Source organism: Vespa velutina, chromosome 4 (assembly GCF_912470025.1).
Source record: "Vespa velutina chromosome 4, iVesVel2.1, whole genome shotgun sequence".
Classification (NCBI taxonomy): Eukaryota; Metazoa; Arthropoda; class Insecta; order Hymenoptera; family Vespidae; genus Vespa; species Vespa velutina.
The window spans coordinates 2,142,524-2,157,423 of NC_062191.1; the positions used below are offsets into that span (position 1 = coordinate 2,142,524).

General features: G+C 30.5%; 3 protein-coding genes across 4 annotated transcripts; 1 reads left to right on the forward strand and 2 right to left on the reverse strand.

Annotated features, from left to right (window-relative positions):
* Positions 1 to 409: 409 nt before the first annotated feature.
* Positions 410 to 3,876, forward strand: LOC124948895 (26S proteasome non-ATPase regulatory subunit 12). Its single transcript, XM_047493200.1, has 8 exons — positions 410 to 593; positions 1,147 to 1,316; positions 1,413 to 1,649; positions 1,707 to 1,811; positions 1,875 to 2,056; positions 2,126 to 2,350; positions 2,438 to 2,594; positions 2,713 to 3,876. The coding sequence occupies exons 2-8, from the start codon at positions 1,155 to 1,157 to the stop codon at positions 3,001 to 3,003; spliced, it is 1,359 nt and encodes a 452-aa protein (XP_047349156.1). The 5' UTR covers positions 410 to 593; positions 1,147 to 1,154; the 3' UTR covers positions 3,004 to 3,876.
* On the reverse strand, positions 3,619 to 9,656 carry LOC124948896. Of its 2 annotated transcripts, none has more exons than XM_047493201.1 (3): positions 8,199 to 9,656; positions 6,983 to 7,145; positions 3,619 to 6,874 (listed from the first exon to the last, which is right to left on the reverse strand). In XM_047493201.1, exons 1-3 carry the CDS (start codon positions 8,523 to 8,525, stop codon positions 6,801 to 6,803), a joined length of 564 nt encoding a protein of 187 aa, XP_047349157.1. In that variant the 5' UTR covers positions 8,526 to 9,656; the 3' UTR covers positions 3,619 to 6,800. The 2 variants fall into 2 exon arrangements, with proteins under 2 accessions (XP_047349157.1, XP_047349158.1); XM_047493202.1 differs by having other exon boundaries at positions 6,983 to 7,136; positions 8,199 to 9,655.
* Positions 9,657 to 11,151: 1,495 nt separating this feature from the next.
* LOC124948484 (innexin inx2-like) lies at positions 11,152 to 12,359 on the reverse strand. Its single transcript, XM_047492158.1, has 4 exons — positions 12,339 to 12,359; positions 12,008 to 12,256; positions 11,599 to 11,894; positions 11,152 to 11,393 (listed from the first exon to the last, which is right to left on the reverse strand). Exons 1-4 carry the CDS (start codon positions 12,357 to 12,359, stop codon positions 11,171 to 11,173), a joined length of 789 nt encoding a protein of 262 aa, XP_047348114.1. The 3' UTR covers positions 11,152 to 11,170.
* Between the last annotated feature and the right edge of the window lie 2,541 nt (positions 12,360 to 14,900).

Here is a 14,900-nt window from a genome sequence, read left to right on the forward strand (position 1 = left end):
ATAAGAAATCATACATTCTTTCTTTGACTCTTCTAAAGAATTACAGTCATAGCTGCTTAAAATCATAGTCTAATTCTACTTACTGTAATACCGAACATAGTTAAATAAACATATCACTATTGTTACTTAATGTGCAAAGTTTCTTTCTACATAATGGATTGTCAACGATAAATCGAAAGAAACTATAAAATTTGATTATAACAAATGAACAGAAAAGAAATAAAAATGAAGAAACTAAAAAATTATTATTTTTGAAGAAACATTTTAACGAAAGACGATATACATATATAATTTAATTAGAATAAATAGAAATGCAAATATATTCCTGAGCGTTTCATATTTCAATTTACCACCAGAAATATGGCCAATCAGAAAACTATTACTGCGCATGCGGAGATCGTTTGTGATCCGGCATTGCAATTCACAAGTTTGGTAGGAAAGAAGTATATAAAGTGTATACAACTCCTTATAATAGCTTTGTCAATGTATATTGAATTATCCTTTATTACTTTTTAAACGATAAAACAAATATATTTATAATTGTGTGAAATACTTTAATAATATCTTTCATCTTTTAACTTTCTTTCTCAGAGGTAAAATTTCTAATATGTATTTTTATAATTTTTCGCTTAGGAATCATATTCACGATGTACTGACAGGTTTATGAACTTAACCCTATTTAAAACTAAGTAACAAAATTATAATAAATATAATTCGTTCGATAGTTTGTTTTTTTAAGATAGAATGATGTATATGTATATATATCTCATATTTACAATTGATTTTTCTTATTCTATTAAATATAATAGTGTGTAATATATTTTAGAGAAAAAAGTGCAATGTAATTGTCAGAAATATCTATAGTAGAGGCACACACTATCTTATACAAAATATATCCGTTTAAAAATTTTAATATATTTTTATAATTTCATATAAAGTTGTTTACTAATTAATTGTATTATTAATATTGCCATTATATTATATATTATATATTATATATATATATATATTATATATATTTATAATATATATATTATATATTATATATATATATATATATATATATATATATATATATATATATATATATATATACATAAAATTGAAGTTTTATTTAATTATTGACTTTTTATATATTATGAACAGAAATCAAAATGCCAGAGGGAACAATGGACAGTGGACGTATTATGAAGATGGAAGTGGATTATAGTACCAACTGTGATACCAAGATTCCCGAATGTAAAAAGCTAGCTCGAGAAGGAAAGCTACATGATGCCTTAGATCAATTATTAGCATTAGAGAAACTTACCAGAACTGTATGTGCAAATTTGATTCAAAAAAGATATTATTATGTTATATTATATAACTGAAAGCATGTAGTAAAATGTATATATATATATATATTATTTTAGGGAGCTGATATGGCATCGACATCTCGTGTACTGGTTGCTATATGTGAAATTTGTTTGGAAGCAAAGAATTGGGCCGCGCTCAATGAGCACATAGTTCTTTTATCAAAGAGGCGTTCTCAATTAAAACAAGCCGTTACAAAAATGGTTCAAGAATGTTGTACTTATGTAGATAAAACTCCAGATAAAGAAACTATGGTTAAATTAATTGAAACTTTGCGCTCAGTAACAGAAGGAAAAGTAAGTTATCATTTTAATCAAACTGTTACATATTAATGACAATTTTAATTTTTGTAGATTTATGTGGAAGTAGAAAGAGCAAGACTCACGCATCGATTAGCCAAAATAAAAGAGGAAGATGGTGATATAAATGGAGCTGCTGCCGTAATGCTTGAATTACAGGTATTTAATTTAGATTAAAAATAATTTTTATTTACAAAATAAATTATTAATATATTTTCATAGGTGGAAACGTATGGCAGTATGTCGCGTCGTGAAAAGGCTTCTCTTATTTTAGAACAAATGCGTTTGTGTTTAGCAAAGAAAGATTTCATGCGAACGCAAATAATAGCTAAGAAAATTAATGTCAAATTTTTCAGCGATGAAAATGACGAGGAGACACAGACATTGAAGTTAAAATATTACGAGTATGTAATATTTTCTATTTGTTTAAATGAACTCCGTACGATTATATATTGACCTCGATCATTTTTCAGTTTAATGATGGAATTATCTCGACATGAAGGATGGCATTTAGAATTATGTCGTCATAATCGAGCTGTACTCGAAACACCAGCCGTTAGAGAAGATCCAGAAAAAAGACATACTGCATTATCACGTGCAGTGCTTTATCTTATACTTGCTCCACATGAACCAGAACAAGCAGACTTGACTCATAGATTGTTAGCTGACAAAATGCTAGATGAAATACCTATATACAAGTATGATATAATGACTAATACATTCGGATATTTCATCTCTAAATAATAAATATAAATTGTGACAATGATAATGGTAATACTTTGCAGAGAACTTTTACGCCTTTTTGTAAATCCGGAATTAATAAAATGGTCTGGTCTTTGTGAAATTTATGAGAGAGAACTCAGAGCAACAGAAGTATTTTCTGCATTAACAGAAGAAGGTCGCAAACGTTGGGCTGATTTGCGTAATCGAGTTGTCGAACATGTAAGTACAAGTTTAACTTGTATGCTTCATTTTAATACTTGGTGTATATATATATATATATATCTTCTATTAAAAACAAAAAAATATATATATATATTTTTTTTTTTTTTTCCTTTAGAATATTAGAATTATGGCAAAATATTACACCAAAATTACATTGACTCGTATGGCAGAGTTATTGGATCTTCCTGTTGAGGAAACCGAGTCATGTTTATGCAATTTAGTAGAAACCGGTGTAATTAATGCACGTACTGATCGTCCCGCTGGTGTAGTACGTTTCACAGGAAGCCAGGAACCAGCAGCTCTATTAGATACATGGGCAGCTTCTCTATCAAAATTAATGAGCCTTGTAAATCACACAACTCACTTGATCCATCAGGAGGAAATGCTCGCTGTTGCACAATCATAAAACATTGACTGATATATTTGAATCTTACGAATGTGTATCGTTCGATGTATTTATTGTGCCACAGATAAAATTTTATACACTATTAAACTTGTTTTCTGTTTCTTTTTATTTTTTTTTTGGTTTTGATATAATTTATTCTATAATTATTTTATCATTCATAGAAAAAAAAAATTATGATTAATATATGTATATATATATATATATATATATATATATATATATTAAAAGTTAGAAGTGAAAATAGATTGTAAAGAAGGCACATACAATAAAAAAATATATATTATATAATTATAAACGAATTATTGGATGAAAAGGCTATTTGAAATTCTTTCATTCATTTAAGTATTATTCACTTATTTTGTTTATTTATCACAACTATCACATATTACATAATAAGTAATTGATAAAAACGATTTACTTTTAAGACTTACCTTTCTTATAAATGCTCTATACATTGATACAAAAATTCATCATACGAATATACTATCTATATATATATCAATAAAAATATATTTTTGCGCTAACAATCACGTTGATTATTGTTATAGAAATAAAAAATACTAATAAGTTATATAAAACAACACACGCGTACACACATATATGTATGTATGTATGATATATATATATATATATATATATATGTATATATATATATACCTATTGTAATGAGTTAATTATTTTCTTGCGAGATTTTCAAGTGATTTGATCATTAGAAAAAATTTGTCCATATTGTTTTATACGTGTGTGGTGCATAGGTCGGCAATTAGCAAGATGTACAAGTTTCATTCTTCAAACTGTTACTGATCAATAAAAGTTATGATATTATTGCTTAAAAAAAAAAAAAAAGAAAAAAAAAAGGAAACAAATCTATTACCAAACTATATATCAGATTATCAGGAGTAGTATGCATTGGTGTTATTTACATTTTTAAATATCGCAGTCAATAGATTTGTGAACAAATTTGGAGATAATAAAAGTGCTACAATTTATATGCTGTTCAGAAAGAGATGCGAATGAATATTATTTGATAATCATAATACATATGCGTGTGTTTATGTATATCATAAAAATTTTAAAAAGAAAAAAAACAAAAAAAAAAAAAAAAAAAAAAGAAAAGAAAATGTAATTAGCAACGAATTACATAATATAAAAGTAAAACATTATATGAACAAATATTTTAATGCACAAAAATCGTCATTGTAATTTTCTAATATGATTGCACAGATATAACTCCTATAACAATTCATTTACATTTATATATTAACCAACCATGCGTATAATTATTAAAATAAAATACATATAATTTGTCGAATGAACGAAATCATTATTTTCTTTTTGTTATTGTTTCGTTGAAATATAACAAATATTGATACTTTATTATCTACTAATATAATAATTTTCTTATTCATGATAATACTGTCTAATATTTTTCTTTTAATAAGAATATGTGTGCATTTCTTTTATGATAATTAAAATTTACATGCTCTGTTGGTAATCATGGTCTAATTATTTAAGGCATCAACAGTCTTACTGTGAAAAATGAATTATAACCAGGTTAATCTCTGTTCAAATGTGTGTATATTGTAGTATTATACTCATTTCTATTTGATGTGATATATATTTTTGCTAAGAGCAACAAAAAACAGAGAGTCAAAATGATATTAACTTGGTTATAATTTTGGCTATGTATAGGTCATACATATGAATGTATATGTATAATATAAAAATATGCTTCTTTCATTTAAATATATTACATACAATTGCCATTGTTTTTAAACTTTCTGCTATCGTTTGATAACATGCATTGAATCAATTAAAATTTATACAAAATCATATTTGATAAAGATTGCACGCAACTAAATTGCTAATTGAAGGGGTTTCTTTATCATTTTTCCTTTTTTTTGTTTTGTTTTTTTTTTCTTTTCTTTTTTTTTGTAAACGTCTTGTACATTAATTTCATCGGATAATGCACAGATACTAATTATACTTCTTTCACAGAATTCAACTGAAAATATATAATTTTAATAATAAAATAAAAGTATTGTACAAATTTAAGGAGATAAAACTCAGGTGACGTTTGTGAAAGAAATATGACTAATTTAAGTTTATAGTATGTACATAGCATATACATTGATGTATATATTTCATGTAATAACATTACATTATGTGAAATATATACACAAGTAAATATGAATTTTATGCTATGTCCATGCTATTGTATTGTGCAAATGGTTTCTTTCTTTTTTCTTTTTTTTTATATTTTATCTATTTTGTATACTACTGAAAAAATTTTAAGGCACTTTGTCACTTGGAAGATTTTTTTCCCCTTTCTTTTTTCTTTTTTTTTTTTTTTCCCCCATAAAAATATTCTCCACCATTCCTACGTTCCCACATTGACTAGTGCTTAGTACATCACAGCAAGCTTTTGCTTAACTCCTTGCGTTAGATGACACACATGGCCTGCTCTATATGTAAATACAATTCTATAAAAGTCAATAAGAAATTCTGTACAAAGACAAGCAGCTTGCAGTTACAAAATTTGCAAACATTAAAGTACATTGCATCTACGAAGCTATATCATACCGTAGCTTCGACAAATATCACCGTAGTATTATCTATAATCATAATGCATACGTAACCATATAACAAGCGTAATACAATTTCTTTTTTCGTTCTAAATATGAACATATAAAGCACTTAATTCCCATATTACTTATTATTACTATAGTCTCTTCTTGACAAAGACTTGTTATTCTAAAATTCAGATAAAATATACATGTGATAATAATGTAACATTCACTACAGGAGTTCTCTCTCTCTCTCTCTCTCTCTCCCTCTCTCTCTCTCTCTCTCTCTCTCTCTCTCTCTCTCTCTCTCTCTATATATATATATATATATATATATATATATATATATATATATATATATATATATATATCGTATCATATCGTAATATCCAAATTTGACATTTGCTAGTTTGTTTAAATATTTGGAAAAAAAAAAAAAAAAAAAAAAAAAAATTTACTAAATGCATAATGAATAGTAAATTTTATTTACTTTCGAAAATTACTCAATGTATTAAGTATAAGCTTACAGCCAGCAACACAAAGGGAATTATTTTACTAATGTTTCTCTAATACATAATTCATTATTTAGCACCAATTTGATATTAAGTATCTCACTCTTATAAAATATTATAATAGTCAGTTTTTTTTTTCTTTTTATGTACATTGTATATCTCACTTCCCATTTATGTAAGTAAAACTCTTACATGTTTTTAAGGAAAATATTGAATAAACGTTCTAATAGTAATTTGTTTCATCAAACTTAATCCTCATTCATACACGTTTTATTAATGTTCTCCTAGCTGTGCGTGTTTTTTTTTTTTTTATCTTTACAAACACAAGATGAAAAGAAAAGAACTATGTACATGATATTGGATTTTGTCCAATACAAGTATAGGTCATATATTCGGATTATAATTCGTTCTCAATTGTCCTAATAATATTAATATTAAATGGAAGCCATTAATAGTGATTTTATAAAAAAAAAAAAAAAAAAAAAAAAAAAAAAAAAAAAAAAATCCAAGATCAATTGGATTTCAAATACACCCTCCTCTGCTGATCTAATTCTCAGAATGCTTTCTAGTAAATTTGAAACAATATCAAATTGTTTCGTACGAATAACCATCCAAAACAAGATACTCTTCAGCAATGAGAGACATTAAAGTCCTCTCGTCTTTGCTAATATCTTCAAATAGGCCAAGTCGATTACCCTTAGAGAATTCAAAACGTACCTCAAGGTTTGCTACGCATATTCTCATCGACATTGATGGTACTGCACGAAACAGTTCCACAATCCAATTTCGTATCTACAGCGAAGAAATATTATTACTCATTATAAAATAAAATAAAATAAATTTTTTTTTTTTTTTTTTTTTTTTTTTTTTTTTTTTGAGATATTACGTTATCAAATTTACCATTAATTCCTGCTTGTCGTAAAAGTGAAACAGCTTCTGCATATGAAGGAGGTGGCAATTCATTTGATCCTTGAGCTTGTGTAATAACTTCGTAAGAAGGTGGTCCAGGAGTACCCATACCGCTTGTACCAACGCTCGGAGATGCTGCCAGTTCCTGCAAATGCTATTACAATGCTTTATACTTCATAATATCTACAATTGTAAATATATAAAGGTAACAACAATGGCAGGAAAGATCCTTGAATATGAAAATTATAAGTTGAACGATGATACAACATTACTTCTATGGTATAATACTTGTCAATATTGCAGGTCTATTGTTTCCTGCTTATCAAAACTCTTGTCTCATGTATACATAATTTCCATTTATATATATATATATATATATATATATATATATATATATATATATATATATATATATTTCGTTGACTTTTTTTTCCTTTGATTAGTTTCGTGCACGCAATACGCAATATACACGACAAATATACGCGATAAATTGGGCGACATTGGGTTACAAATGAAGGCAAATTATTAACAAAGGAATATAAAAAAAAAAAAAAAAATAAAAAAAAAAAAAATAAAAAAAAAAATAAAAAAAAAATAAAAAAAAAGAAAAAGAATCAAGAGAAATATAAAAGAATTGTTAAAGATTCTAACAAATTGAAACAACCATTTTAATTTACGTGCACGCGTGAAACAGATAGACGGATAGATAGATAGATAGATAGATAGATAGATAGATAGAGAGAGAGAGAGACAAGAAAGAATTCGTTGTTTATATTGTTATAGGTTGAAAACATATTACGATAATAATACGACGACGTATCGTATACCATCGTTATCGCGGTAAACAATTAAATTGAAAAGCAACCGCAATTATAATGTCGCTTATTTTTAATTTTTCATTTTATTTTATGAATTCTTTTTCTTTTTTTTTCTTTTTTTTTTTGTCGTTTTTTTTTCCTTTCATTCTTTACGATCTTATCCGTCACGTATCGTATATATATATATATATACATACATAAATTCGACATTGAATATACGTACATGTATATCTCAATTCAAGGTCGAAGCTTAAAAAAAAAAAAAAAAAAAAAGAAAGAAAGAAATTGTAAAAAAACAAGAGAGGGAAGGAAAGGGGAAGGGGTTGGGATATGGGGTGGGGGAAAAGAGAAAGAAAGACAGAGAAAGAGTTATGGCAATAAGCATGTACCCTGAAAAGTTGTCGTTGATGAAAGATCATCTGTATGACGGATTTTCTTCTGAGATATAGCATACACTTAACGGCGACCATCAGTCCGGAACAGATAAAGATCGGACCTATGAGCCACATATGGCCCAAATTGGAAAATACGTATCCCTCGGCGACATTGCCAAGAGCAAATACGGTGATAGTCGTTCCGACCGTGAAGAGAACGACACTCACCGATAAATAACTATAGCTCGTGCAATCGCACCTGCCAAACGTGCTAGGCTCGTAACGTTCCTCGATTTGACGCAGTCGATTCGACAGAAATGGACTATCAAAGACCGTAGCCATGATTCCTCCTTTATGTTTTTCTTTTCCTTTTTTTGTTTTCTTCTTCTTCTTCTTCTTCTCTCTCTCTCTTCTCCTTACGCTCCACGATCATGCGAAAGGTCTTTTTTTCCTTTTCTTTTTCTATTTCTTTCCTCCTTTTATTTTCCTTTTTTATTTATTTTTTTTCTTTTCTTTTCTCTCCTTCTTACGTTACGAAAGTCTGTCTGTCTGTCTGTCTGTCTCTCTCTCTCTCTTTCTCTCTCTCTCTCTCTCTCTCTCTCTCTCTCTCTCTCTAACAGACAGAGAGACAGACAGACAGAGAAATGACACCAGATCGAACTCAGGGTGAATTACCTTTGTTTTCTTCCTCTTTTTCTTCTTCTTTTTTTCTCTTTTTTTTTTTTTTTTTTTTTCTTTCGAATTTCTTTACTTTAATTTATTAACGTACGACGACGATAATGGCAAGAATAATTGACGATTGAAGAATATGATAATGACTAAGAGAGAGAGAAATAAAAAGAAATAGAGAGAGAGAGAGAGAGAACACACAGTTGTGTCGTCGTGTCCGAAAGCCCAAACACAGCCGGTATCAATTTCGACTTCTTTTATTCTTCTACAATAAAATTGCATTTTCCATTTAATTTTATCATCCTTTAAACTGCTCGATCATTTGATAACAATGTCCAAGACATTAATCGGTTCAACTTGTTCCTTTCTATCCTTATCCTAACCTCTCTCTTTTTTTTTCTTTTTCTTTTTTTTTTTTTTCCCTTTCCCCCGTTTGATTTATCACCTTGATTATTCCTTCGATCGTTAATTATTTATAAATATTGTTCTTTGCTCTCTTTCTTTTTTTCTCTTCTTCTTATTGTCTTCTATTTAAATCGTTAACATAAGGATGCCCGATTTCACGCTACTTCGTCGCAATTTTGTCCGAACGAAGAAAATCATGAACTCATGACTATCCTCAACATTGACAATAAGCCTATTCTCCTTCCTATTCCCCCCCCCGCTCCCCTTTAAATCGAGTCCGTCATACACGCGCACGACAAGAGTTTGGTTTAACTCGACGACCTTTTTTTTTTGCAAGTCAAGTAACACACACCACCTGTCTACCGTCTTCTACGATTGCTCGACATGTACTACCGTCTGATTTTACTTTTGACGCAGATGTCGATAGTTCGACCGACACGATGCTAGATGGCACTAGATCTCTCTCTCTCTCTCTCTCTCTCTTTTGTTTACTCCACAAGACGCTAAATATTCAATATAAAAAAAGAAATAATAATAATAATAATAATAATAATAATAATAATAATAATAACGATAGTACTGAAAGATAAAAAAAAGAAAAAGAAAATTTCTTTCGATTTTTCTCTCTCTCTCTCTCTCTCCCTCTCTCCCCTTTTTTTTTCTTTTAGTCAATGAACAGAATTACAATTATTATTAAATGCAATTTGATAAGAGACGATAAATAAACACGCGTTATCGATATTAATAATCAATCGATATCTTCGATCGATTATTTGGAACTTGGAGTGCCACCTAGCGACCGATACTCGAACAAAGTGTTGCAAATCAATTCTCAATGCTCTTATTCTTCCCGTATACACGTGACGAATATATTCGCATATATATACACACGTATATAAATATTGTAGATGTGCATCGTGTGACGGGTTGAGGATGGGAGGCGAGAGGGAGGACACGTAAATAATTATTTTGACTTGCATCTTTGAGAACTTAAATAACTCTTGTTTAAAAGAGCTCACGGTTTTTTTTCTTTCCTTTTTTTTTTTCTTTTTTTTTCTTAAATATAATCTAACATTCTTTATTTTACATATTCTTATAACTGACATCTCAACATTGATTTCAAAATACTATCTGAAGAATTTATTATCTTACATGGGCATAAGCTGTCGTTGGGTTATTAAATATTAAATTTTGTGTGTCCCTTGACATCAGCGTTATCCGACGTATATACCGTCTTGCTTTGTATCCTTCTAGATTGTATGTACTCCCTAGATATATCCAAAATTATATATGTAGGAAGCATTTTGAAATTAGTTCAATGTCAGTTACAAGAATGTTTAATAAGGGTATATAAATAATATTGGGTTTTATTTAAAAATGTAAACGTGACATGATTCGTCCCCTTCCATACCAATCCAAATCTTCTCTCTTTTGACATCGTGCAATGATACATTTACAATAATTTTTTTCTATGTTTACCATTTAAGAAAATACAATAATCGTATATGATACGTTTTATACGTAGGCACGATCGATAAATCAATTCTAACGTAACTTTTTAATTTAAACGTTTAAATCGAAAAAAATCCATTTGAAATAATATTAGGGGAATTGATTATACGTTATAAAATAATCTATCGGTATACACGTATATAATAATTCTTGATATGAAGAGATATGTGAAAATGTTATCTAAAAATTGAAATTTTCTTATCATCGTGAATCAATATCATTTCAAACGATTCAAATGATCTTTTTCGATCGAATGATATATATCTACACGCATACATACACACATACGAACACGCATGTGCACATATGTATACACACACATACCACGCATATATATATATATATATATATATATATATATATTTGTATATTAAATCGATTAAATAGATAAATTCGTAGAATTAGACTAATTCTTTGAAATACTTCGTCGATAGGCTGATTGCCAACTCATCGATTAGCTCCCTGTATATGATCGGGCTCACGTTCTGTGCTAGTCGATGGAGGAGAAAGCAATCGCCAAAAGTAAGCACTCGAACTATGGTATTTGCTTTGGCATGCGCAAGGGTCCTCATCGAAGCTCGCAAAAGATAGACTCTTATCCTCGGTTGAGAGAAAACAATGATCCTGTAACGCAAGTATTGAATGGAAAAATATTGATATATACAATTATGCTAGATACGAATAAAAGGAGTTAATAAAATGAAGAAATGGAAAAAAAAGAGAGATAGAGATAGAGAGAGAGAGAGAGAGAGAGAGAGAGAGAGAGAGAGAGAGAGAGAGAGAGAGAGAGAGAGAGAGAGAGAGAGAGAGGGAGAGAAATATAATTTACCTATAAAAAAGAGCAAGAAAGCCGAGAATCATTAGAAATATCAGCCAGAACCAAATAAAGAAGAAGACTTTTTCGTTCATAACGTTCAACGATAGAACGCAAAGAGCGTCATGAATTTGCATCGAGCCGGCCGAACCGAAGGTGTGCATCGTGCACTTGGTGACCTTGGGAAAGAGTCGAGTCATCGGATCTATACTATGATGATATTGTTTTTCCTTAGGAAATGTTAAAACCGCAACTCCGTAATGTCTAAATTCACCCTCGAAGAATAGATCCAAGAGATATAATTGTCCTATCTAAAGATGGAACTTTTTGTGAAAGGACTTTTCTATTTGCAATAATTTTCGTTTTTTCCTCTTTTTCTTTCTCTTTTTCTTTTTTCTTTTTCTACATTTCTCCTTTCACTTACCGTATTGAGAAAATTGAAAACTTCGCAGAGGAAATAACGTAGAGCGTAGAAATTGTGCGTCATTCGGAGTTCACCCTCAATGAAATAGTCGACTAATTGACGCTTTCTATTCTCGGTCCAAGCATCTCGATCCAGAAACGAAGTGGAAAGGTCCCTCGCGAGCAAAGTGACGGTATCCCTTTCCCATATTCCCCATAACGCTCGGGGCACGTAAAAGAGAATCGCTTGTAAGCCGAGAATAAAGCAAACCTGTTGCGTGAGAGACGCGTCTGTTGTTACCTAACACACGTTGTTTTCTCTCGTGGACAGAGAAATTCAAGCGACGAAATACCTTTTGCTTCTGACGTTTCATATAAAAAGAGAGATTTTTAATTGATCGTCACGGGGACAAACGTTTACAAAGATTTTTTAAATATATTCAACGTTTGTAAATATCTTTTCATATGTTTACGGAATCTCATTGACTGTAATAATTTTTACAAATTTTTTTCTACGAAACCCAACCCCGTTGCATTATCGTCTAAATAATTAAAAAGAATTTTTGTTCCGAAGATATTTTTGATGCTCGAATGAATTTTTATATTCAAAATGTAATTACACGGTAGAAAACAGGCAACGCTTTGTACCTCGTCGATAATTGTGCTTACGAACGCCATCTATCAGTAAGAAACTTTTTTAATCCCTTCTGGTAGGCAACCGTCCGCGTACATGCACGAAAGAATTGATGTTGCCTATTAAAAGGGGCTTAAGAAATATTCCAACTGATAGATGGCGTTCGTAAATACAATTTTCAAGGGAGTATGAAGTGATGTCTATTTTCGGGTGCAGATATCAAGTTCCCGTTAATATTTCATTATGAAAAGTGACAAACAAATTGATTAAATATAGAACATTTCTGCGACTTTTCCTCAAGCAATGATTATTAAGGAAGAACTATCTAAGATACTCGATATCTATTTAGTCACTATATATGTATATATATGTACGTAGCTATACTTTAAAGATATTTATTTGAATAATTAATGTAACTCAAAATGTCATCCAAAAGAGGAAAGGATAATTTCCGCTAGAGTTTCTCTTCATTTATCAAAAATATTTTTAACGAAAAGTTTACGAGACAGAATGAGGACACTAACCCACTGGTAATAACGATGATAATATAATTCGTCGTTCTGAGATGCATTTCCTATTCCTGGACTTGCCACAGTTCGACCTGGTATTCCCTTTAAGTGACGTGCCACTGTGTAGGTACTATATATCCAGCAGTATGCGTTTAACGTCGTTCTGTCTATCGAAAAGAGTATTATAAAGAAGAAAAGAAGAAGTAATTGACGACGATCAGGAAGTTGAAAGGTAAAGATGATAAATATGTAAAAGAGTAACGTGAGAGTTAATGTATTCCGACATTTCTCTCTTTCTCTTTCTCATTCTTTTTCTCGAGTAGATCGATTTTAAGTAAGAAAATCTTTTCTCCTCGATAGTATTGTTGCTGTTGCCAAGGGAACATCAGAGTTCATTTTAAAAAGGTACCAGTCCAGCCTCGAGCAATATTCGACAACGACCATTAAACTGCGTATGTACGCACGAGAATGTGCGTAAGAACGGGAAAAAAAAGAGAAAAAAAAAGAAAAAGAAAGAAAAAAGAAAGAAAAAAGAAAGGAAGGAAAGGGAGAAGGGTCGGTTAATATTTTAATTTTTAAAACCTTCGAGGTATTTGCTCGATGTATTTTTCTTCCTGGGGAGTTTTAAAAGTGCACTTTTCACATCGATTTCATGTTTACCGACGACACTTAGTCCGTAATTTCAAGACAAATATTTTCTTCCCCTCTTACTCCCTCTCTCTCTCTCTCTCTCTCACACACACACACACATACTAACTCTGCTCTTCCCGTTATCCAGTTTTTTTTTCCTTTCAGCTATTTTCCACCTATCCGCTCAGCTCATTTTCACGCGATAGGTGTCGTAAACGTTGGTGCTCGCGCGTGCCTGTTAAGCTTTCCTCGATGTTTAATGAATCGAGGGACACTCTGGTACGTTTAAAAGCACCTGCCTTTATTTATTCTGAGCAGGTTGCTTGCTACGTTAGGTTCAAAATTCTAAATTCTACGATGGAATTGGTACATGGTTGCAATTAACGTTAATTAACGACAGTCTCCTGTCGAATGAAAGAGAAGCCCTATTTTTTGTTGGTGTTCTTCTACTTTTTCTTCGTTTTCTGTTCTTCTTTTTTTTTTTTTCCTTTCTTTTTTTTTTTTTTTTTTTACCCCTATGAAACATGACTCTGATTAGAGAAAAAGAATAGAGAGGAAGAGAAAGAGAATGAAAAAGACAAAAAAAAAAAAGTATGAGCAAGGAAGAAAGAATTTCTTTCTTTCTTGTTTTTTTCTTCCTTTTTTTTTTTTTTCAAACGAAAAAGAAAAGAAAATGTCGTACCTATGCTGTGATCGGAGATGCAGCTAATTGGTTCGCCTATGAACTGTTTAGCGGTTACGAGGGTAGCACAGACGAGAAATAAGAGAACCGTAGCGCGTGAATGTAACCTGAACACAACGTTGTCGATCCGAATTCGTTCCTCTTGAAGAAGACACTTGATAGGGGAAAAGAGTTCCAACATGCCACTGATCTGCTTTTGCTTCTTTTTCTACTTCTTCTACTTTTTCTTCTTCTTCTTCTTCTTCTTCTTCTTCTTCTTTCACTTCTTCTTCTTCGATAAATTTGTTCTTGATTATAGGAAAAAAAAAAAGTGAAGAAACTTTCTAGTCGGTCGATCGGGAGGGAGGGAGAGAGAGAGAGAGAGAGAGAGAGAGAAAGAGAGAGAGAGAGAGAGAGAGAGAGAAGAACTTGCGCGCACACACACACACACACAAAGAGAGAGACACACGACTGAAATTAA